The 26,128-nt window shown below is 35.7% G+C and overlaps 1 protein-coding gene across 2 annotated transcripts in view; it reads left to right on the top strand.

Moving 5' to 3' along the window:
- Positions 1–26,128, top strand: part of ABCA12 (ATP binding cassette subfamily A member 12) — a 201,947-nt gene that overhangs the window by 90,404 nt on the left and 85,415 nt on the right. For both annotated transcript variants that reach the window (XM_025278206.3, XM_025278205.3), the window contains exons 8-15: positions 3,653–3,765; positions 8,558–8,633; positions 13,909–14,027; positions 15,360–15,466; positions 21,698–21,954; positions 22,054–22,166; positions 23,427–23,551; positions 25,768–25,941. In XM_025278206.3, the coding sequence (XP_025133991.3) occupies positions 3,653–3,765; positions 8,558–8,633; positions 13,909–14,027; positions 15,360–15,466; positions 21,698–21,954; positions 22,054–22,166; positions 23,427–23,551; positions 25,768–25,941 (1,084 nt within the window). The remainder of the gene's footprint in view (positions 1–3,652; positions 3,766–8,557; positions 8,634–13,908; positions 14,028–15,359; positions 15,467–21,697; positions 21,955–22,053; positions 22,167–23,426; positions 23,552–25,767; positions 25,942–26,128) is intronic.

The raw sequence follows: 26,128 nt of genomic DNA, 5'->3' as shown, positions 1-26,128 counted from the left end.
ATGGTGGTTGTATATATTGTCATATTTTTATATTGTATATATTGTATATATTGTCATATATTGTATATAATTGTATATATTGTCAAAGCTTGTTGAATAATAACCTTAAATAGGCTCATCATGTTGTATGTGAATTATATATATTGTATATATTGTATATATTGTCAAAGCTTGTTGAATAATAACCTTAAATAGGCTCATCATGTTGTATGTGAATTATACCTTAATGAAATTTGGTTATTAAACAACAGATAAAAACCGAACTCCCACAAAATAATGCTCACTGAAAGGTGGAAGATCCAAAAAAATACCCTTTGGTCAAAAATAAATTAATTAAAAATACATTAGACATCATTTTGATAGAGTAAATTACATAAGGTCATTGCACTGTGGCTATTTTAATTCCCTTAAAATTTAAAATAAAATTAGTGTATTATACCATAGATATGTTCTCAGGTAATGATTAGAATGTTATAAACCAGTCTACATAATAATGAAAACAGCTTTTAAAAGAAATAGCTTCAGATTGTTATAAAGCAGATGACATCTGACTTTTTTCTAACCAGGATAACTTTCTTTAAAGCAGCTGACTTTTACTTATTTATTATTTAGCTAATTAATTAATTTAAATTTTATTGCCAATTTATATACTTGTTCTTTCTAACACGAAAGCCTCTAGCTATTTGTGGGATTTTTTAATGTAATAAATTTGGCATGTTGCATTTTGTAAATTTAAGGTGCACAGGCTGTCACATGATTTGGAGCACTTGGTGTGCTACTATCATTAAGGAATTGAATTTTTAATTTTATTTTTAATTAAATTTATTAGAAAAACTTCTAATATATTTGAAACAACATGGGTATGTGAATCTACTTTTCACTGGTAATTGCAATGAAATTCTAATACAGATTAAATATTTTCAATGAAAATTTAGCATCTGAGTTGAGATGCTTCATTAGTGTAAAATATATTTTGAAATCTGAAGATAATGCAATAGAAGATAAAATACTAATATATTCTATATTGATTAGATGTTGAAATGATCATATTTTGGATATATTGGGTCAAGTAAAATATATTATTAAAATTAATTTCATCTGTTTCTTTAACATTTTTAATGTAACTACTACAAAATTTAAAATTAAATGTCTTGCATTATATTTCTGTTGAAAGACCTTTTATGTCAACCATTTTTTAAAGTCAAATCTTCTTAACTATTATTATTAAAGTGTCACTAAAATTCTCCACAAATGACTGTATTTTGTCACCAAATCATTGGTTTATCTTACTCTTTGTTGATCAAGTAATATGAACAAATAAACCCTATCAAAACTCATTGCTGTTATATCCTCAGCAGTTTTATAAAGTTGTAACTTGTTATATAGTTCAGTCACCAAATCCAGATTGCAAACTGTCAAGATTATGACAGAGGTTAGCAAAAATGAGCAATCTCAAAAACCAAGAAAAACATATTAAAAAAACATAGGTGATAGTCACTATTTATGAGAAGAAAGTAGTATACTTATATATGAATCACAAAAACTCCTTTTTAAATTACCTTACAAGGAGACTTGTTTTGGATAACTTCCATTTGTATATGATAAATAGGACAGGAAAACAAAACCAATGAAGTGAAGTAAAATTATCTTTATCAATAGTTTAAAGGATCTCATAGAGGATGGGGATCAGGTGTCATTTTTGGGGTCGCATTTTGATAGAAAAAGATGAATTATGTCTACTGACATTTTTATTAGCTATATTAATAACAATAATGCTGACAATGACCTTGCCAAATGTTCAGTCTTTGAAGGTGTTACTTTGAGATGAAAGATCAGCTGAGTCAAGCAGAGACCAAGCTGGGTGAAGGCTGGCAGAAATCTGCAGTCTCAGAACGTTTACCTGGTCTCCATACTCACCAGGATTCAGAAACAATTCAAAGTCTGGGAACAAGGATATTCTTGGGGCAAATATAAAAATGCCTGAGGTATCGGCTGTTATGTATACAGAGCACAGACGAGAAAAATTCAGCCATCCCACCGTGGCCAAACACACAGCCGGAAAAACAAGCTAACGATGGCTGTGGCTCAGTGCAGAAAGGGTCTGTCCTCCTCTTCTCTGCCATGTTGGGGCAAAGCACCAGAGTCAAAATGTAGAGGAGAAAGAGCAGAAATTTTGAAATTAGACACAACCAGTTTTATTTATTTGGATAACCTTGTGTAAGTTATTTAACTTTTGAACTTTATTGTTCCATAACAAGACAAATGAATTGACTTTTTGGAATTATTAGAGAAGCAAATAATATTATAAATAAATATGCATGCTAAGTTGCTTCAGTTGTCTCCAACTCTTTGAGACCCAGTGGACTGTAGCCTGCCAGGCTCCTCTGTCCATGGGATTCCCCAGGCAAGAATACTGGAGTGGGTTGCCATGTCCCCCTCCAGGGAATCTTCCAGACCCAGGGGTTGAAGCCTTTTCTGCAGCTCCTGCATTGCAAGCAGATTCTTTACCACTGAGTCACCAGGGAAGCCCATAAATAAACAGATATATGTTTATATATCCATACACATACCTACTAGAAATTAGAGGACATTCAAAAAATTAGCGCTCTAAATGTAACAGTTATTCATAGCTAGGAGCTAAAATTAAAATGATCTTAATTTAAATATTAAAAATTCAAAAAATATTGTAGAAAGTATATGCACATGCTGTTGCTGATGTGACCTTTCAGTTGACTAGGATACATATGGAAGCGCTATTAGCTAATATGTACTACATTTAACTTCACAATAGCAAATCCTTAACAAAGCCTTTTGTTCAAAGTTACCACTCATATATATATTTATATGTATTGCCTCACAGTGTTTATGAAATTCAAACATACTTGTACAATGCTAACATTTTTTAAATGTACTAATGACAATAGGAGATTAAAAAAAGAGGCATTTCTTAAGTCGGTAATTGATTTTTTGGAAATACTGAATGAACTCAAGCATCAACCAGTAAATTTGCTGATTTTTCATTCCTGGTGTAGGCTGCCCATCTTATTAGTAACATAAAAATCCTGGGAAGACAGTGCCAGTTAGTTTGGATATTAATTTTTGAGCTACCCCCTGGAGCAGTGCCTGTGGGCTACTTAGAGGATAGAATGCAATCTCTAATTAGGGCAGGCTGCCATTTAAAAAAAAAAATTAACATTTGTTTAGCAAAAGATAAATATTTATCAAATACTTAATTAATAATTATTCCTGAAAGTGGATCCTTTATCTGGGCTTGATTTTTAATGAAAATAATTTCCAATATTTAATTTTTTTCCTTTAAAAACAAAAAAAGAGGTATCCTTTTATTGGAAACTGCTGTTTCTAACTACTTAGTTTTTAGATCTTAACAATAACAATAACAAAAAACTGATGTGAACTTCACTCCTTACTTTAAGACCTTTTAGGCTTTAGAATCCTGTATGGTTCAAGAATACTTTGTTGGGATTTTGTGCATGAACAGACAAACAAGCAATTAAATGACAAAGCAGCATCTTGTCTTTTATGTTATAAGAATAATTTTCAATACTGTAGCTATTTTCTCCTTGAATAACCTTTTGTTTCTGTCTGCAAATGTTGAAATGCAATCTGGTTTAATTGTTTTTTGACTTGTTAGCGTGCTGTGGGTTGTGCAGAAGGTTTATCCACGTGTCACAACTAACGAAGGTTTCAGAACTCTCCATAAATCTGTTAAACATCTGCTGTATACCCTGGACTCCCCATCTGAAGGTATTGTATTTCTATCTTTCTGTATTCAATTCTGCATTGCAGTTCTGTATTCAGTTCCATTAGGAATAAAAAACAAAATGCAACTGAAGCAACCATTTATGCACGACATTATTCTTAGGTGGCAACATATGTTACCACTAAATCTGGATCTTTAGCTAACCAAAGTGCGGAGACAAGGAGAAATGGTTGGAAAAGAGGCTGTGACTTTCTAGGATTTTTATTTTTATGAGAATGGTCTCTCTTAACTATATTATAAAGCTATGTTTATGCTTGGTACGAAAAAATAAATACCAGAGAAAGGGACTAAGCCTCAACAAGTAGATTTCTACCACAACTTTTTGAACAAATGCCTACACTGAATTGCAGTATTTTTGCCCTTTTCCCCCAAATTTGCCTTTTTAATTAGAATGAGTCTTTCTTTGGATAAAACTCACCGTTCAGCCAGCCATCTTGAAAATGCATGATGGACATCAGAGCGTGAATAGATCAGTATAGACCTACTCTCCCATCCAGTAAGACAAACCATAGCATCTTGCTAGTGAATCAGAAAAGATCATCTTTGCATATAGAGAATAGCATTATACACCACATGCATGGAAATGCACAGACACACACACACACCGAGCCATATACAGACATACATTTAGGACTATAAGGAATAAATCCCTACTTCACAAGTGAAATATTTGGTTAGTATTTACTGCTTCTGAACGAGTTTAGGAATAGGCTTTCTCAGCTGAGCTTGCCAGCTTTTAAGTATGTAGACTTTACTTTTGGATTACAGATGAGTAATCAGGTCAAAAGCTGATTGTTTATTACAAGATCTTAAACTGTTTTCATATGAAATGCTGGTTTTAAAGGCTTTTAAGACTTCTTGAAGGAGAATCTAACATACTCTTGGATACAAATTTCTTAGTCTACAACAATTTTTATGCCTTCAGTCACAAAATTAATGACTAGCTTGAAGGATTGATTCTTGTTAAATTCAGTGGTCTTCATGAACATTAGGGTTAAAAAAAAAAAAGCCTTATGCTTTTAAGAAAAGGTCCGGCCCAGAAAAACCAGACAGTACAATAACAAACACTGATTATTTCCTCTGTACGTTTTTGTTTGCATTTTAAAGACTTGAGAACTTCAGATTTCTCCTTACCATTCCTTTCCTTTTCATCTTCAGACTCACACCTTATAATTGTATAGAAGGATAAAGTTGAAATTTTTGTTACAAAGGACATAAGTTCTTTAGTGCCTTAGAAGCCAAAGAACCTCTCATTAACTGAGGCAGCAAAACACTTTTCCTGATGAACAATATAGCTCAATTTTCAATACTTAACAATGGCCATGCTACATTTCTATGATTATGTTCATAATTTTGAGCATGTGTTAAACCATGTGTTAAACCATGCCATTGGATAATCAGAATGACAAGGAAATATTAATACATTAAGGATATATGTTTTTATTTTTAGAATTAGATGTGCTTATATTTGTTTTGAAAAATTTCCTACACATGTGACTTCATCAGTCTAAAGATACCAATGCAGTAGTATTAAGGTCAGTTGCTATGTCACTAACCCCAAGCCCCTGCATGCATGCATGCTTGAGCAGAAATTTCAGGACCTTTGAAAAATTCTTCCATGTATTTCTGGGAATCCTTCAGGAAACCCAAACTTGTTTTGAAGTACAAATACCTGCCATGTTGCCCAAGCCACCCATGCTTACTCTTTATAGCATTTAGTGTTATTTGTGAACACATGTCCTCCCTTGGCTTTACACTAAATAAACTGGAGTGAAATGGTCACTCAGAGCAGAGTTGCTTGCTTGAGTCCTCTCTAATGATTGACAGGACTCAGACAGCTTTGAAGGTCTCATTCCCTTCTTTCAAACAAAAAGTAGAAAAAATAAAAAGGTAGTGTTCTTTTTTGTTTATCGATGATAAATATTTTATTATCTTAAGTCCTTTCTATCATCAAAACAACTCTATAAGAGGTATGTATTATCCCATTTTGCAGACAAAACAACTAAGGCAAAGGGAGGCTGGGCACTTTGCCTATGTTATACATCCAGCAAGTGACTAAACTGAGATTGAGAGCCTGAATCTGTCTATGCCCAGAGCCAGGTCCCCAAGCTCTGTTATCCTTTGGCCTTACTCGTATTTACCATCTGAGACATGTACACACTTGCTTCTAGGATATCTCACACAAGTACTCGCCACCACAAAACCTCAGAATGGCTCCACTTTCGGCCAGTCATAGAGTGTGATTCATTGTGCCAGATTCCTTCCCACATGATACATTTTTCAGTAGCCATTGCTCCATTCCTCTCTGCACTCCATGTCTATTTCTAATTCTAACTTCCACACCTCATGTCTACTTTTGAGTCAGCCTTGATTATGAACACACTTCAAGGTTTTTTCAGAAACCTCCTCAGCAACCATGACAATATGGAGATGCTAATAAACATTTGAGAAGATGTTTTAAGGAATCTTAACTTCCTGTTTTAAGGAATCTAATTCTCAGCTCTGACCCAGTAAAGATCCCTGCTTCACTGTTTAATATTTCCATTTATAAAACTGAGTTTTGAGGGTGAAGATTACCTTTTTTGGCTCATTGAAGTTTACTCTTTTGCCAAGTGTTAAATTACATCTTTAAACAAAAAGCCATGTTTACTGGTGAAAGGAGGTTATCTGTGCACTAGATTTCTTTCTCTGTCTTTGGGCACCATTTTTATATATGCCTAATTCTACAAATAAAAATAAAACCTTGCTTTTTAAAGGGCTGTAACAATTTCCACTTCATTAAAACCCATTCAATATGGTACTTCTCAGATACTTTAAACTCGAGAAGGACAAGTGCCCAGAGGGCAAAGTCCATACTTAACATCAAGGTCAAGCCTATAATTGATATATACAAAGTTAATTTCTATTAGTTATTCATTTTAATAATCGATGAAGAAGAGACATTCCATAACCATACAGTATATAAATGCTAATGGACCCAGTCATATAATATACAAACACTGATGAGCTCATAGGAGTTCAAAGTGAGCAAGATTTGATCTTGGAAAAATGGTTTTATATACTTTTACACTGCAGAAGCATACATCTTCACAGAGTCCTATCCTGGATTATTCTATATATGTGCTCAGTTGCTAAGTTGTGTCCGACTGTTTGCCACCTCATGGACTGTAACCTACCAGGCTCCTGTCCATGGGATTTCCTAGGCAAGAATACTGGAGTGGGTTGCTATTTCCTTCTCCAATTCTATATATGGATGCCAATAAATAATGGTTATTACCATTATTAATTAGGTTTATTTATACTGAATATCTTCTTCTTGGTCCTCTCACTCACTGATGCATTGCTGTCTTTAGAGCAATAATACTTAGCTGTCTTGAGCAGAGAAGAGAGGGACTCCTGCCAGAGAGGAAAACTGAAAAAGTGATTCTGCCAAGTTACTAGAGATGGTACAGACATTACTCAGACATGACTGATACAGAGGAAGACAAGGAGGTCTTTAAATCTTTGAGTCTTTTACACGCATCCTTATTTAAATAAACAAAATGATCAGCGTGAGAAAAGTACAGATGGCTGCCTAATTTTGTGCTACGACCTTTTTAGAAGACTTTAGAACATACTAACTAGAGACAATGGGAGAAGTATTAAAGCTGTCAATAAAGTACCCTATGGAAAATGATAAGGCCAGTGTTGAAAAACGACAGCACTGGAACTTCTGGATTATATTTGAGGAATTAAGAGTGTCTACAGAGAAGAGTGAAATAAGTAATTCCATTTCTTTAAAGGAGTTGAATGAAAGCGTTGGATTTCTGATGTTTTTATTTATGCAGTAGCCATTTTTAAGTTTTGCATGTGAATGTTGTTGCACTTACTTTTTTTTTTTTATTCAGGAAAGTGTATTTAAAAAAAAATTTTAATTGGAAGAAAATTGCTTTTTATGTTGGTTTCTGCCATACAACATGAATCAGTCATAATTATACGTATATACTCTCCCTCTGGAGCCTCCCTCCCCTCCCCGCATCCAGCCCCTCTAGGTCACCACAGAGTGCCAGACTGCGCTCCCTGTGTTACATATGGAATACTACTCAGCTACACTCACCCTGCAATGATAGAATGCTATGCAGCAAGCTGACTCAGGGACCCATTTAACTTCTAGGGGCAATTCTCTGCGTTGAATTAGACCTTCATATATGGTTTCCATTAGACACGACTTAGTGATTACCTTCCACACTCCAAACCTCACATTATTTGAGACCACTCAGAATGATTCTATAAACATTAGTTAATTTACATTCACAGCTGCATTCAATTGAAATCACTGGCTGGTTTTTGAAAGATAAAAAATATAGATTAGTGATGGCAGATGTTTCCTAAGGCTACATTCTAGACAAATGAAAGCAAACAAATGAAAAAATCCAGTGACCCATGAGATTGAAATTGGTTTAATTTGATTAACAAGTCACCAAGGTAGTCAATCTGCATTATCATATTTGAGTTATCTATGCATACAGGTCATAGGGTAAAATAATGTAATGGTTTGATGCACAGAGAAATAATTTGTTAGAAATGCATATGCCTAACCATTGGGATTATTTCACTTGGGGGGCAATTGATAAATACATATTTTAAATGTTTCCAACTGAGCTTAGACATCTCTGTAAAGTCGTTTGGAGAAAAATTCTGCAGACTGTCTGCTTTTCTTCCCACTAATTTGACCTGGGATGATTTTTACTTAGAAAAATAAATCCTTTAATGAAATGTTAAATGTTATCTCTTTAGGTGGCCCTGATAATATAACACATTTGTGGAGTGAGGAAGATGGACAGTCACTATCCCCAAGCAGCCTGGCTGCACAGTAAGTCTTTGTTGGTTTGTTGGTTTGTTCCTAAATTGGTAAGTAACTTGACTGAATAAGCAAGCAGCACAATTCATAAACATCATTCTTTTCATCAGTGTGTAAGACCAAAGAATAGAAAAAATCAACTATTGACTGACGAAAGAAAAAGTTAAAGTTGAAGTGCAGTAAAGTTGAAACTTATTTTTTGGTATTATTCAGTGATATTTTTAGATAACGCAACATAAAGATCTGGTTTTCAGTTCTAAGATTGCATAACTAGATCCCACATGTTCTGTCTGGATAGGTCACCTTATGTCTATGAAGAAAATCTAGCTGGAGGCCCAATTTCCAACTCTTTTCAAAGTCTTTCATCTTCATATGAAAGATGTAGAAGTCTCCAACTTTTTACATTACTGTTGATTTCGGTTTTTAAAAATTGACATTAAAAACTGACCCCCCAAGGTAATGCAAACTTTGTTTGCTTTAGTAGTATTCAAGTAGCCAAAGTGTTTATAAGTTATTTAATTTTGGACTATTTGTGGTTCACGTAAATGTTTATATATTTACCTATTCCTGAGACAGTGAATAGGCAGTGGAAATAACAGAAGTAATGTTGGCTTCTAAGGACCATTAACATAAGCAGTTCTCTGAAATAACTAACAGTTATGGTAGAAAATTCAAGCAGTTGCCTCTAGAAGCTCACTGAAGTAAATTCACATAGTTCAAGGCAAATTTAGAGACTAGGTGATCTGTTATGTAAAAGTTGTTTTGGCCTAATAAATTATACTATTGAAATTATTTGACTTTAGTCCCAAAAGATATGTTTTTGTGGGCTAATGGAAATGGAAACAAATAAAAACAAATAGTAGGCCTTATTTTTAACCATTCATTTATTTTTCTAAAATAGAATCTATGCAATTGTTTATAAACTTCCTATTATTCAGTGAGAAGTTTCCCAACTTTGGGTAGTTCTAGGCAAAATTCTTCCATCAACAACCACCTTCTCTTTCTGCCCCCACATCTTTCCTCTAAGGTGCCTGAACTAGATGCTTCTCCCAAGAGCAGTCTTGCAATCCTGGGCAATTTTCCCCCAGACAGGATTCCATATTCCAAATAATCAAGTCATTTAAACACATTCCCTGTATAGCCAGCAAAATATTTAAAAACAAAAAACAAAAAACCTCTGACTTCAGACAACTGGGTACTTATTGCTTAAAGCCAGGTATCTTTATCAGAGCCTTGGGGGCATGCATAGTGCTAGTTCTTCAGATGTGAAAATTACACAACAAATGTAGTTGGTTGCTGACAGCTAGCTGACAGTTTATTAGGAAGAATTAATTACTTTTAAGATGGCTCTTGTTGAGATTGGTGAAATTAAGGGATTTATTATCTTTGGGCTCCCTTTCCATTCCCACTTTAAAACAATCACAGAGTGGAAATACTTAGCATGAGATAAAAGTGTTTGTAGTCCAGAATTTTCTTTGGAAAGCTGCTCAAAAATATTTTTTCCCTCATAGCTCTTCTCCCTTCTCTTTATTTTTGCACTAAAGTTACTTTTTTTTGTGGTGTGTGTATATGAACAATATGCACGCATATATCTGTAAGTTCATCTTTTTTTGTAAGCATTCTTAGGATGTAGGTAATATTTTATATAAAATATGTAAATTAAATGGATTAAAGAAATACTTGGGATGTTTATGCCAAAACAGTTGGCATATATATATCTTAACTTTTGGTATATATTAAATATAATCTCAAAAATCTTGGTAATCAGATGTTCTTCATGGAACTAAGATAATGGCTTATATGATATTTCAAGGTCACTTTTAGCTCAACATTCTTCTATTTAAAGCTTGAAAATTTGTCATGAGAAGTTCTTGTGCTATTTCATTTGAAAAGTTAGACAAATATTTTGCTGTTGAGCATGGCACTAAGATGGAAATGGCTCAATGCTATAATAATTATGACAAAGAGGAAGACAAACACAAAAGAAAGAGAGGCAGTAATAAGAGGAGAGTCTCTGGTCAAAGAAGTGCCTGAACAAAAGCAAGAAAGCTCAGGAATGGGTGCAGTTTTTCTAAACATGGAAGCTATGGACTATATTTAAATGAAAGTCAACCATCTGACCAATAAGCTGTGCCCTGACTGGTAAGTTAGAGACTTTTCTTGCTATAGATTTTCTTGTTTAAGTTCCTCAAGGATCCAGTGTCATTAGATCAGATCAGATCAGATAAGTCGCTCAGTCATGTCTGACTCTTTGCGACCCCATGAATCACAGCACGCCAGGCCTTCCTGTCCATCACCAACTCCCGGAGTTCACCGAGACTCATGTCCATCAAGTCAGTGATGCCATCCAGCCATCTCATCCTCTGTCGTCCCCTTCTCCTCCTGCCCCCAATCCCTCCCAGCATCAGAGTCTTTTCCAATGAGTCACCTCTTCGCATGAGGTGGCCAAAGTACTGGAGTTTCAGCTTTAGCATCATTCCTTCCAAAGAAATCCCAGGGCTGATCTCCTTTAGAATGGACTGGTTGGATCTCCTTGCAGTCCAAGGGACTCTCAAGAGTCTTCTCCAACACCACACTTTAAAAGCATCAATTCTTCGGTGCTCAGCCTTCTTCACAGTCCAACTCTCACATCCATACATGACCACAGGAAAAATAATAGCCTTGACTAGACGAACCTTTGTTGGCAAAGTAATATCTCTGCTTTTTAATATGCTATCTAGATTGGTCATAACTTTCCTTCCAAGGAGTAAGCGTCTTTTAATTTCATGGCTGCAGTCACCATCTGCAGTGATTTTGGAGCCCCAAAGATAAATTCTGACACTGTTTCCATGGTTTCCCCATCTATTTCCCATGAAGTGATGGGACTGGATGCCATGATCTTCGTTTTCTGAATGTTGAGCTTTAAGCCAACTTTTTCACTCTCCTTTCTCTCTTTTTCACTTTCATCAAGAGGCTTTTGAGTTCCTCTTCACTTTCTGCCATAAGGGTGGTGTCATCTGCATATCTGAGGGTATTGATATTTCTCCTGGCAATCTTGATTCCAGCTTGTGCTTCTTCCAGCCCAGCATTTCTCATGATGTACTCTGCATAGAAGTTAAATAAGCAGGGTGACAATATACAGCCTTGACGTACTCCTTTTCCTATTTGGAACCAGTCTGTTGTTGCATGTCCAGTTCCAACTGTTGCTTCCTGACCTGCATATAGGTTTCTCAAGAGGCAAGTCAGGTGGTCTGGCATTCCCATCTCTTTCAGAATTTTCCACAGTTTATTGTGATCCACACAGTCAAAGGCTTTGGCATAGTCAATAAAGCAGAAGTAGATGCTTTTCTGGAACTCTCTTGCTTTTTCCGTGATCCAGCGGATGTTGGCAATTTGATCTCTGGTTCCTCTGTCTTTTCTAAAACCAGCTTGAACATCAGGAAATTCATGGTTCACATATTGCTGAAGCCTGGCTTGGAGAATTTTGAGCATTCCTTTACTAGCGTGTGAGATGAGTGCAATTGTGCGGTAGTTTGAGCATTCTTTGGCATTGCCTTTCTTTGGGATTGGAATGAAAACTGACCTTTTCCAGTCCTGTGGTCACTGCTGAGTTTTCCAAATTTGCTGGCATATTGAGTGCAGCACTTTCACAGCATCATCTTTCAGGATTTGGAAGAGCTCAACTGGAATTCCATCACCTCCACTAGCTTTGTTCATAGTGATGCTTTCTAAGGCCCACTTGCCTTCACATTCCAGGATGTCTGGCTCTAGGTCAGTGATCACACCATCGTGATTATCTTGGTCATGAAGATCTTTTTTGTACAGTTCTTCTGTGTATTCTTGCCATCTCTTCTTAATATCTTCTGCCTCTGTTAGGTCCATACCATTTCTGTCCTTTATCAAGCCCATCTTTGCATGAAATGTTCCTTTGGTATCTCTGATTTTTAAACCCTAGTCTTTCCCATTCTGTTGTTTTCCTCTATTTCTTTGCATTGATCGCTGAAGAAGGCTTTCTTATCTCTTCTTGCTATTCTTTGGAACTCTGCATTCAGATGTTTATATCTTTCCTTTTCTCCTTTGCTTTTCACGTCTCTTCTTTTCACAGCTATTTGTAAGGCCTCCCCAGACAGCCATTTTGCTTTTTTGCATTTGTTTTCCATGGGGATGATCTTGATCCCTGTCTCCTGTACAATGTCATGAACCTCATTCCATAGCTCGTCAGGCACTCTATCTATCAGATCTAGGCCCTTAAATCTATTTCTCACTTCCACTGTATAATCCAGTGTCATTAACCCACATCCAAATACCCTGAGACTATAATGTTAGTGCAAACATCATCCTACATGTTTATTGGCTATGCTAGGATGAGTCTCTTCCATTAGTATTTGAATAAAATCTAAGTTAACATCTAATATAACTAGTTAATTTGTGTGCTGTGCAGTTTGATTCAAAATAGATGGTACCCAAATCAACCATTGACATTTATTCTATCTCTGCTGTACATCAAATTCAGTAATAGACACTAAGGGAAGAAATTACAAAATAGAGATGCAGCCTCACAGATGAAATGACTGGGCATGTGTAACGTGCATACATTTACCCACATAGGTTTGCCTCACAAATATTAGACTATGTGCTTACATGCAGTCAATTTGAAAGGGATACAAAAAGTGGTTAATTGGGGAACTCTGAGTTGGTTGCTTAAAGAAGAAAAAGGAACTGACATTATTCAGTTGGATTCTACCATTTCTTTGTAATCACAACTACATGAATTTAAATTATTTAGAGAATGTTATAAGTGGAATGGACCTAGCAGATCACCTAGCTCCCATCTCTCATTTGACAAAAGAGGAAGCGGAAGTTCAGAGAGAGGGTTGCCAGATTTAGAGGAGAAAGGAAAGGAAAGAAACATGCAAGACTTGTGGGATGTACTTGCACTGAAAAATTATTTGTTATTTTGCTGAAATTCAGTTTTAACTGGGATCCCTGTCTTTTATCTGGCAACGCTAGCCCAGTGATTTTTCTTTCAAGTAAACGTGCCTAGAAATGATCTTAAGATCACTTATGATTGGATATTAAAGTAATTAAATATCAAGGTAATGCCCATGGGAAAGGTAAATACTCAGAGAATCCAGAGTAGCGCTACCATTGTGCAGTTGGGCTGGATGAGGGAAAATGTCCTACTTGCCAGGGTTTCAATGCTCAAGTCAACCAGTGCCAGACAACTAGGGACTCACAGGATCGCAACAAAATAGCTTTACTTTATTTCTATATGACTTAATTTGCATCTTCTTTTCTAATTCTATAGGCTCCTAATACTGGAACAGTTTGAAAATGCCCTCTTAAATATATCAGCAGATAGTCCTTATATTCCTTATTTGGCATGCGTGAGAAATGTCACTGGCAATTTAGCCAGGGGATCAAAAGGTAATGCTCTTCTTTCTTAAGAGTCAAAATCCTACTCATGGTTTTTGATTTTGTTCTAAAATAAAGTCTTACGTATGCTTTAAAGCAGAAGAAACTTTTAAAATCTTCGTTTCCATATCCATCTGTTTCAGTGGTTTGATATATGAAGTAATATCTAATCATATTATTACATTACTACTCCTGTTGCAGCTGCTAGTACTACCTGGCCACCTGGACAAACTTTAATGTATAATAACCATATAAGAAATAATGTGAGAGTAAGTAAGTGAAAGTCACTCAGTCGTGTCCGACTCTTTGCAACCCCATGGATAGTCCATGGAATTCTGGGTAGCTTTTCCCTTCACCAGGGGACCTTCATAACCCAGGGATTGAACCCAGGTCTCCTGCATTGCAGGCAGATTCTTTACCAGCTGAGCCACCGGGGAAGCCCAAGAATACTGGAGTGGGTAGCCTATCCTTTCTCCAGCTTATCTTCCTGACCTAGGAATCAAACCAGCGTCTCCTGCATTGCAGCAGCTTTCTTTACCAACTGAGCTATCCAGGAAGCCCAACATGAGAGTGACCACCTAGATAAACTTTCCATGTCTCCAGAATTAGGAGTTCACATAACTCTCCATGACATTTTCTATACCTTTAATCTTAGTTGTCAAAAAATAATAAAAAGGATAATGAAGACTTCCAAAAGCAGATGTAAATTACATAAATAAAGGCATTTTTGTAGCAGACTACTTTTTACTTCCTATCCTTACACACTTTGTTTTCCATCTTCTACCTACACGGACAACTGTGAAGATTACATTTAATCAAATATTTCTTTTTCTTTGTTAAAGATAAAACATCTATTTGTAGGAGATATACATTCAGTATTCCTACACCAAAATGGTTTTTTTTTTTGAGACTTAATGGCAAGCAAATAGCACAACTAATATTTGAGTATGATCTCTCTATACCGGGCATGAATTAATCAAGGGTGGAAGGGCATATTTGTATCACAGTGATTATACAACCTATTCTCTCTCAAACCCTTCAGCTTAATAATATACCCAAAATAAAAACGTATTCGGTTCACAAAGAACCAATACTGTGTAGCACCTTTGCTGGAAATATTTTTGTCTCTAAGCAGAATATCTATGAATATTTTAAAAATAATGAACTCTATACCCTCCATGGTTCAAGGAAAGATTAAATTTTCACTCATTTTATAGTTAGATTCAAGTAGGCTATTATCTTAGAAAAAACGTAGTAATAAATTAGGATGAAGGTGTCTTTCAAATAGATTTCCTAAATGACCTTGCAGTTCACGTAAGGTAATTCTTTTCTCCTCTTTTACAGAAAGTTTAAGAATGCTGCACTCTACAATTCGATTTAAAAATTCTTTTCCTCAAAATGGTTCCTATGAGGATTACCTCCCTCCAGTTCCTGAAGTCTTGAAATCAAAAGTAAGCCATGAAAGGGAAAAAAAAAAAAAAGCCCTCAATACTTCTTGTAATTCTATGGAAAGATATATTTGTAATTTTTAACTTTGTATAAGTCCTAGTCTTATTTGACTCTAGATTAATGCTAGAAAGGGGGTGACGAGTTCTGGTTGGTGCTGTGTAATTGTATTCTGTTTTTAATTGGTGTCTATCTTTGTCTGAAATGACCCATAAGAGCCTAATTACAGAATGCAATATGTAAAGAAATGACTCCTGATATAGTTGTCTCATTAAACTACATGATTTTAATAGACATTAAAAATTTGATTTCTGATTTGAGATCTCCCTAGATTTTAAAGCTATAAATGTTGATTTCAAAGCTAAATGTTTTGGATTTGACAGTATGCAAAAATCTGAGAAATTGACTCACCTTATTTTTATTATCATCAGAAGCAGAAACCCATAAATCATATTAAAATGTATGATATTGAAGAAAGGGGGAAGAAGCCACAGAAAAAAATGTTAACTCTGAAGTTTGAATTGGTTGGCATTTGTCTCTTTTTCTTTGTTTAGCTCATGCATACACTATGCAGGTTCCCATGAAATCCACTCTATTTCTTAAATAACCCTATTAAATTTTGAAAGCGGCTTTCTGAGTAAGAACAGCAGTTTAATTGGATTATGTAGCCATGGATAAAGTAAAATTAGAATTGGTTTATTCAGTGCAAGCAGGATGATGTCTGTATAGTCAACATGGTTTAATTAAGCAGGCAAAGAAAACATGTGTCCCTGTATATTACAAATAAATATGCTAGTTATACTAGATTACTTACATTGTAGGCTTAGTCTTCTATCTACATGAATCAAATTTCTAGTGTACTTAATTTAGCACTATTTTAGTTTATATGAGAGACTTATGTCTTAGTTAAATAAGAAAGAAGTTATGCATTCATCTGGAAAAGACCTGCTCATCCTTCAAGGACAAGTTTAAATGTCACTCCTATAATACAGGGTATCTCCTTTCTCCCTGTTTCCAAATAAGGATAATGACTTTGTGCACATATCATATTTACCCATTCATTCATTCCATCCATCCTCTGTGCTCCCATAATGCCACTCTATTTATTTAAAAGATATAATCTCTAACCCCAGAGTCCTTGTAATCAATCCAGTGAAGGAGATGGAAAAGCAGACCAGTGATTATAACACAGTGAGACAAGTGTTGTGGTATGTGGTTGGACAGGATTCTGTATATGGAGGTGGTATATCTGACTTCGATTGCAGAGGATGAAGGTGGAGAGAAGAAATTTCATGAAGGAGATACTCTTTACTCTGAGTCTTGCCAGACTGTGTAGGATTATGTTAATAGTCCCGCATTCCAGACATAGTGATGTGAGTTGGAAAGCAAACAGAGGTGTGAATATGAAGGACAGCTAGGGGTTACCTGAAGTCATGAGTCCAGTTAGAGCACAAGGTGCTTATAAGAGAGGCAGGAAAGGAGGCTCAGATCTCCAAGGCCTGGGGGATCAAGGAGTTTGTTTAGTCAAGGAGTTTGAATCTGATCCTTAAAATTGTGAATTTGAAGAAGGTAAATTCCTCATTTTAGAAAATGATCTCTCTAGGAGACTTGTGGAAGACAGACTGAAAGAAAGCAAAATGGGCTATTTTTGCAATAACCTAAGCAAACCGTGAGGCCCTGTAAGATGTCAGTGGCAGAGAACAGAAGGAAAAAAATGTCAAGAGCATTGTAGGAGGTTGAACTGACCCAGCTTGGCAGCCAGTGGCATGTGAGGCATAGGGAAGTGGAGTCTCCAATTACAGTGAGATTTCTGGCTTTTGGAATTTACTACTTAGTATTATAACTTCTTGTATATGTGGGATTTATTTCTCCAACTAGAGTGTAAAATCTGATGAAATTGTGCCTTCTGCTTTTTCAAAGTATCACATCTAGCAGTAGCAGGATCTTAAGACCGAACTCACAAATGTGTGAAAAAATGATGGCATTAAAGGAGAGCCCTGGTGATGTAATAGTGTTACCAGGGCAATTACTCCCTGTAGTTCTCAGCTTGCAGAGTAACTGGGCAGCACACAATGTACGCTGGGAAATGGAAACAATACATGCTCATCATTTGCACTAATGTCCCGGGAATGGAGCAAAGGATAATTTAAAACAGCATCCACATTTTGAGTATTTTGCTCCCCTTGTAGGTTATGTTATGAAAAAAGGTTGAGAAGCCACAGAATGAATAAACTATAATTCTGTTCCTTAGGTAGAAAATCTTTTGCCATTTATAACAAGCATGGCTGCGATTTGCAATTGACAGAACCTATTCATTCGTAGACTACAAGCTCCATAGGAACATGAATAAATGTGTGTTTTACTGTGTACCCTCAGCACCTGGCATTGAGTCCAACACATGGAAAATACTCAGTACATAACATTGAAAGGATGAAGACAAGCTCCTAGAGTTTGTCTAGAAACTCCTAGAACAAGATATGTTCTTGCTCCCCTGTTTTGTCCTCCCTGGTAACTGGTATCTTGATTGTGATAGTCAGGGCCCACCCTAACTTCTTTATTCATGATATTTCTAAGAAGGTTTAGACCCTCAAAAATGCCAATGTCTGTCATTCACTGGTAACTTTGTTTCTGTTCTAGCACTGAACATTCTACTCTTCTTGAGCTTTTGAGTTTTCTCCTCCCTTCATTGTCTGTTTTCTCTTTTCTTTTCAGTCTCTCAGGTGGGAAGGATAACCTCTTGATTGAGAAACTACTCATAAAATGGATATTCCCCACATTAAGCAAAAATACAGATAGCACACTATTTATACTGTAACACTCTCACATTTTTTAAGAGGCCTCTTTTTTTTTTTTTATTCACCTTCTAAGAGCCCAGGAGCATTGCTGTTTCAGCATCTTTATGCATATGATATTTTGAGGTCTGTGCCATCATGTTACTTACAATTCTGATTCAGATGCATTAGGAAACATAGACGAAAGGGAATTCAATCACAGCTGGACATGGAGCTAGTTATGGGTCATCGTTCAAGTTTAGGCTGAGACCTTACTATGTAGGTCAGGGTCTTGATACATAAGTCTTTGACAAACCTGTAATCTGGACTTGACACATACTTTTGAAGAAACAATTATAATTCTCTGAATGTATGTTGAGTACAAATAAACTATGAAGTTTCTAAAAGTTTAATGCATGTATTGTTTTTAGAAAAAAGTAGTTGTTGTTCAGCCACTCAGTCATGTTCGATTCTTTGCAACCCCATGAACTGTGACACACCAGGCTTCCCTGTCCCACACCATCTCCCGGAGTTTGCTCAAATTCATGTCCATTGAGTCAGTGATGCCATCCAGCCATCTCATTCTCTGTCATCCTGTTCTCCTCCTGCCTTCAATCTTTCCCAGCATCAGGGTCTTTTCCAATGAGTCGGTTCTTCACATCAGGTGGCCAAAATATTGGAGCTTCAGCTTCAGCATCAGTCCTTCCAGTGAATCTTCAGGGTTGATTTCCTTTAGGATTGACTGGTTTGATCTCCTTAATGTCCAAGGACTATCAAGAATCTTCTCCAGCACTACAGTTAAAGGCATCAATTCTTCAGTGCTCAGCCTTCTTATCGTTCAGCTCTTAATGACAAATACTAAGTGACCATCATGTTGCTCCTTGATGGCTGTGCCTCACAGTGCTGCTGCTGCTGCTGCTGCTAAGTCGCTTCAGTCGTGTCCGATTCTGTGCGACCCCATAGATGGCAGCCCAGCAGGCTCCCCTGTCCCTGGGATTCTCCAGGCAAGAACACTGGAGTGGGTTGCCATTTCCTTCTCCAATGCATGAAAGTGAAAAGTGAAAGTGAAGTCGCTCAGTCATTTCCGACTCTTAGAGACCCCATGGACTGCAGCCTACCAGGCACCTCCATCCATGGGATTTTCCAGGCAAGAGTACTGGAGTAGGTTGCCATTGCCTTCTCCACCAGGGTGCATTATTAATCCTGAATTAAATTCTTATTTCAGAGGACAAATTCTACTTCAATAGCAGGGCTAGATTTCCAATTTCTCTTTCTATATATTTTGCCTTATCAAGCCAAGATTATTCTAAATGGACTTTTATTGGTTTCTTATACTTGTATGTCAAACTTGCAATTAAAAAATATATTTCAGCCTCTACTGAGTAAAGTCATTCAAACTTACTACACCCCTAAAAGCTCAATTAAGAAAATAAATTGAGCTCCCAGTATTTATCTTTTTATTTAAGAAATCACCAAAATAAAAGTCACTGGCAGAGAAGTTCATTAGAAATATAATCATATCTAATATTTGGAAAATCAAAGGAAGGAACAAGTGAGAAATATATCATTATTGGTATATCATTACCGGTAATATGATTGAGTTTGTTGCAGAATGGAAAGTTTCTCATAACAATAAGACTAGAATTTTAATACATATGAAACTGTTTTAGATAGTTCAAACCCAGAAGTCAATTAGATATTAAATAGACCAATGATATTTACTGTCTAAAATGATTTGTGTTTAATTGCTAGTGCCTACATGTAGTTACTATAAATCTCTCATCCAAGATGCATCATTGTACCTTTCCCATTTGACATATGCAAAGAAATATTCCTGAACATTTTCTTGTATCATTTCTGTCAAAATGCAGCTGCTGATTGGAAACTGAGCTGTAATGAATGGCACATATATTTGCTTCTTTAGATGTTGCTCCAAATTATTTCACGTCTTAAAATGAATAGCTCTAGGGTTGCTTCTGAGCACAACAGAACTAGCTTTCCCAGAGGCATAATGTTTTTCCCTAGGATATATAACTTGGGGATATATCCTCAGAACACACAGAGCATAGTGAACTGCAAGGAGGAATATACTTGACTGGGTAGGAAATTAGTTGATTTTCATTTTTCTCCTTTTTTTTCTGAGTAAAGGATTTTAGACCCCTTTAAGCATTCCATAGAACAAAAGTTTCCCTCCATCAATAAGAGGATAGAAGATAATGTCAGTCAGTCGCAGTGTAGACACTTGAAAAAACAGGTATATACAAATCCATATTTTAAAATATGTGTGATTCTCATGCTGCAGTTTTAGAAAGTCTTTTTAATTTTTTTAAACTTGTGGTAAAATACATATAACATAAAATTTACCACCTTAACCATTTTTAACTCTGTAGTTCAGTTGTGTCAAGTATACACACATGGTAGAACTCTTAAGCTTGCAAAGAAAAATCCTGTGTGCATTAAGCACCTATTTCTCATTCCCCTCACCCCCTAGTCCCTGGCACCTGCAATTCTACCTTCTGTTGCTATTAATTTGACTGTGCTCAGTACTTTGTATAATGGAATCATTCCGTATGTCTTTTTATGACTGGCTTATTTCACTTAGCATAATGTCCCAAGACTTATCTACATTGTAATATGTGAGAGAATTTCTTTAATTTTTAAGGCTGGATAGTATTCCATTATATGTGTATACTATATACACATCACACATATACAAGTTACATGTGTTTATCCATTCATCTGTCAATGCACATGGAGTGCTTCCACTCTTGGCTATCATGAATACAACTGCTATGAACATGAGTTTACAAATATCTGTTTAAAACCCAGCTTTTAATAAATACTTTTGAGTATATTCCTAGAAGCAGAAATGCTAAGTATTATGGTAATTCTATTCTGAATTTTTTGAAGACCCACTGTATTATTTTTTTTATAGTGGCTACATCATTTTACATTCCCATCAAGAGTGCACAAGGGTTCTAATTTCTCCATGTCCTGCTAACATTTGTTATTTTTTGCCTTTATTTATTTGTTTGTTCATTTGTTTGTTTTGATAGTAGCCATCCTGTGAGTGTGAAGAAAACCTTCTTGAAGTTTCAAATCAAATCTGCTCTGCTGTCTGCCCTTACACATAATTTTAAAAATATGCTAAAATATAAAATTAGTTTAAGTATTTGTGGTTTAAGTGAGATTAAACTACATTTTTTTAAACCTGTGAATCTATGTTATGAATACTGTTGAGAAAAAAGTCTAATAGGTTCAAAAGTTTTCTAAAACTTCTTGATAACAATAAACTCAAATGACAGAAAACAGTGCTTTGTGGTAAAGCTGTTGCCACATGCCAACTAACTAAACACATAAGCAAAATGTTTTTAGGAAGTAAATCAATTTTGGTTGTTTATTATCAAATACTAAATATTTAGAATAATGTCACTAATATTTCCCACTCTTTCCCCCTCTGGAAAGCTGTCTCAGCTTCGAAACTTGACCAAGCTTCTTTGTGAACCTGAAACTTTCAATTCAATAGAGGAAATGTGCCAGCTCTCCAGTGTGGACTTTGGGAAGCTATGTGAAGAGAGTGCGTTTCATGTGCAGCTCCTGGAAGCAGCAGAGCTTGGCACTGAAATAGCCACCAGCTTACTGTATAACGACAGTGTTCTGCCTGAGAAACTGAGGGATTTGCTTTCTGGGGATCCAAGCAAAATTAATTTAGATATGGATCGGTGAGTTTTTTTTATTGTCTTCTTCCTTGGCAAAATCTCTTCTCAAATAATTACTGATATTCCTAGTTCAATTTCTCTTCCTCTTCTGCTTTGTTGCAGGTTTCTAGAACAGGCATTACAAATGAATTACTTGGAAAATATCACACGGTTAACGCCAACCATAGAAGCCATGCTGCATGTCAATAACAGTGCAGACACCTTTGAAAAACCAGGTGTTTCCCCATCCATATTTTAAATGCTGTCTTATTAGAATGTGTGTGATTCTCTTGCTACAGTTTAGGAAAGGCTATTTTATTTTTTTTAAATATAAATTTATAGGAAAGGCTATATTTTAAAGTTCCTAATGAAACCTACCTTGTATCTGCCCTTATACATGAGACACCTGAAGCTTTCAAATATGGTCACTTGTCTAAAATAAACACGGAGCAAGCCAGCAGAGAATGAAATAGTGAAATTTTATTTCATAGCAAAATGTCTTCAAAAATTTAACCAGTTAGACCTTTCACCTTTTATTTCTCTCATATGTTAAAGCGCATTAAATAGTAGGTTGCAAGAGCAAGGATGAAATTTATTTACTTCCGTGAGAATAATCTGATTTTAAAAATAAAGATGCACTGGTGTCCACAGAAATATTGATTCAGAACCTCCTATTAGTATTCTGAGCATGATGCATCATGCAATACATTTCTTCTTTGCATAATACCTCAATACTGAAAAGAAAGACATTCAGAATTTTGGACAACAGGCAGCCACAAAATTGGAAGGGCACTAAGTCCAAAAATAAAGAAAGTATATTTGCATGAGGGATACTTTATAAAGAAACTGAAAAGGCATTTACAAAATGGAGATCACAATCTCCTAAAATAAAGTCAAAATATCGTTTGTTATTCATCAAATGACCCAGATGTGACATAATTATAATAACTATTCTAAAAGAGTTAGAAGTTAAACACATTCTATTTGAAAATGGAAATAATGATTATGAAAACCCTTTCTAAAACAAGGTGCTGGGCAAAGTTAAGAAAAAAATGCACTATGGCATTATGTTTCAGATTTAGCAAACTTTGTCCCAAGCTGACAATTTTATGTGATCTGAGGTGAAAAAGCATCTTGAATTTGTGTGATGTTTTAAATCAAATAGAGAGATATATATTTAGCAAATTGTGTGATCAAAGTCTGCAAGGAAACCATATTTTCTTTGAATCAACCTTGCGTTGTACACATTTAAGGAAAATTTATAATCCAGAACAATCTGTTACCTTGGGTTAATGATATCATAACAGGAATAAGTCTAAATCAGATAGAAATAGATTCTAAAGATGCAAAGTTTGCCAAAACTGAGAGACATCTGTTCCTGACACAAGGCATATATGTTGAGTATATGCTTTAGTCTAGAAGGTTTCTTTATATTAGAATGACTAAAAAGAATTACATTGCAATCCACATGTAAGTGTTGTTTTATTTTCTTGCAGGCCAGTTAATAGAAATGTTTAAAAATGTTGATGAGCTGAAAGAAGAACTGAGGAGAGCAACAGGAATGTCCAATCAGAGTATCAACAATTTGCTGGCCATTCCCATCCCTGACAACAGAGCTGAGGTGGGATGGGATATGTTTGTACTTACATCCAGGTTTTTAAAAGTTTAAATAGCATTTAGTATTTGTTGAGCACTTAATCAGTAAAACCCGGAGAAGCTGCATGCAAATCTGGAGAATTTTCCATGCAAATGATAAAATTAGAAGCCTAATTCTTAGGTGAAAATAGAAGGAAAAGTCCTGAAGTAAGAACATTACCACTGTCTGTTCCTTCCCCTCTACTTTTCCTTCCCCTTCCTTTGCCCTCTTTGTCTTCTCTTTATCTTCACCCCCAGATACTTTTTTTAAATAAATGGTGCCATCAGTAATTCTTTCGGTTCACTATCACAATCACATTAGCTGAGGTCAATTTTCACATTTTATTATGATGATATCAAAGCAAGTTTCAGTAATGTAATCAGGGGAAAAAAGGAAGACTGTTTACAATTCGTTGAAACTAAAGTAAAAATGAATACTCTTTTTTTTTTTTATCTCTGAGATAAGACTGAGTATATAAATAGATATGGTTGAGAAAACTCTGGATAAGTTTGTAGGTATACCAAACGTATTTTGCTGTGAAAATGAGTAATGGCATTTCCTCATAGGCTGATAATAGGGTTTTCCATTTGAAATGTTTTATCTTTTATCCCTTTTCCAAGTTCATTGTCTGGAAGTGTCATAGAAATTTTCCAGAAGAACTGCAGAGCTTAAGACCTCATCCATTTCAAACTTACGTGTGACACCGTGTGTCATTTCTAAACACAACCCACTTATTCTCCAATATGGGATAAAGTTTTTTAAAATCCTTTAAGGCTGACTTTGAAATATTTATGTTTAGTTGTGTCATTTTAATTGGTTCCCCCAGACAAAAATTAAAACTGCTTTACCTTCACTTTTCTTCCTCTAGTTCTAACAATTAATATTTCTTTACCTTTACCCCTTGATTTCACCTTTCACTCATAAGATCCTAAAAGATCTAATTTCAGCAATCACATTTTTGGCTTCTGAAGAACAGGTTCAGTTTAGTAAGTAAAAGCAGGTAGACAAGAGAGCATACATTCATATTACTTTAAAAAGGAAAGAGAGAAAAGTTTCTATATTCTTGAATTTCATAAACATTTTTATTTATTTCACCTCGGTAGAAATAGAAATGACATCTTAACTTCCCGTAGTCACACGTCATTTTCCAAACAACCTTTACTGTCCAGGATTCATACTATTGTGTGATTCTAAATTTTTTTTCTTCACCATTCACCTCTGGATCCCAGAGTTTACTGGGTAAGATTGTAACTTCAAATGATTATATAAATGAAATGCAATTTAAAGAAAGCAACAATAAAATTTTAAGGCAGCAAGAGTCTTAAACTAGTAATTTTCCCAAACTTAATGCAAACCAATTTTCTTTCTTGATACCACTACTTACCAAGTCTTTCAAGCAAGAAATCTTGGAATCACTATGGATTTCTTCTGTCTCTTTTCCCATGATATTTCTTAAGCTTTCCAGTGAACTATGTACTCTTTAAGGATTTCCCTCATATCTCCGTCCGTCAAGAATCTGCCTGCAATGCAAAAGACCCCGGTTCGATTCCTGAGTCAGGATGATCCACTGGAGAAGGGATAGGCTACCCACTCCAGTATTCTTGGGTTTCCCTTGTGGCTCAGCTGGTAAAGAATTCTCCTGCAATGTGGGAGACCTGGGTTCGATCCCTGGATTGGGAAGATCCTCTGGAGAAGGGAATGGCTACCCACTCCAGTATTCTGGCCTGGAAAATTCCATGGACTGTATAGTTCATGGGGTCACAAAGAGTCAGAGCAAGCTTCACTTTCACTTTCATGTACTCTTTTTGGGCTTCCCAGATAGCACAGTGGTAAAGAATCCCCCTGCCAGTGCAGGAGACATAAGAGACTTGGGTTTGATCCCAGGGTTGGGAAGATCCCCTGGAGTGAGAAATAGCAATCCACTCCAGTATTCTTGCCTGGAAAACTCCATGGAGAGAGGAGCCTGCGGGCTACTGTCCATGGGTCACATACAGTTGGACATGACTGAGTGACTGAACACACACATGGACTCTTTATAGGCCTATTGATAGCAATTAGTGTTTTAAACAAAAAATTATTTGATTTTTAAGGTTAATTTGTCTTATTTTTAAAATGAAGTCTAAAAGTATAAGAAAACTCCAAATGGACAGGTGGCTTGAAAGGATTCCAAGCTAAAGTATTTTTCTTCTTCCAATTTGCAGATTATTTCTAGTGTGTTCTGGTTGCATTCTTGTGATAGTAATATGACCAATCCCAAATTGGAAGATGCAATGAAGGAATTCTGCATCATGCCTCTTCCAGAGAGATCCCGTCTATCTTACCTCATTGGACTTACATTTCTGCACTACTTAGACATTTACAACTTCACATACAAGGCAAGTTACTGTGGATGAAATGTTTTTAAATTTATTGTTTAGTATAAAAATATTTGATTATACCTGTATGCTCTCTGATACTATAAGGAATGCAATCCATTTATGCAGCTTTTGGAATTAAAGCTTTTAGAGCTAAGTTGAACCTAATTTTAGAGCTAAGTGGAACCTTAGAGATCATATATTGCAA

This window comes from Bubalus bubalis, chromosome 2 (assembly GCF_019923935.1).
Source record: "Bubalus bubalis isolate 160015118507 breed Murrah chromosome 2, NDDB_SH_1, whole genome shotgun sequence".
Classification (NCBI taxonomy): Eukaryota; Metazoa; Chordata; class Mammalia; order Artiodactyla; family Bovidae; genus Bubalus; species Bubalus bubalis.
Note: the sequence above shows the minus strand (reverse complement) of the source record. Positions and strands in the feature narration are given on the sequence as shown.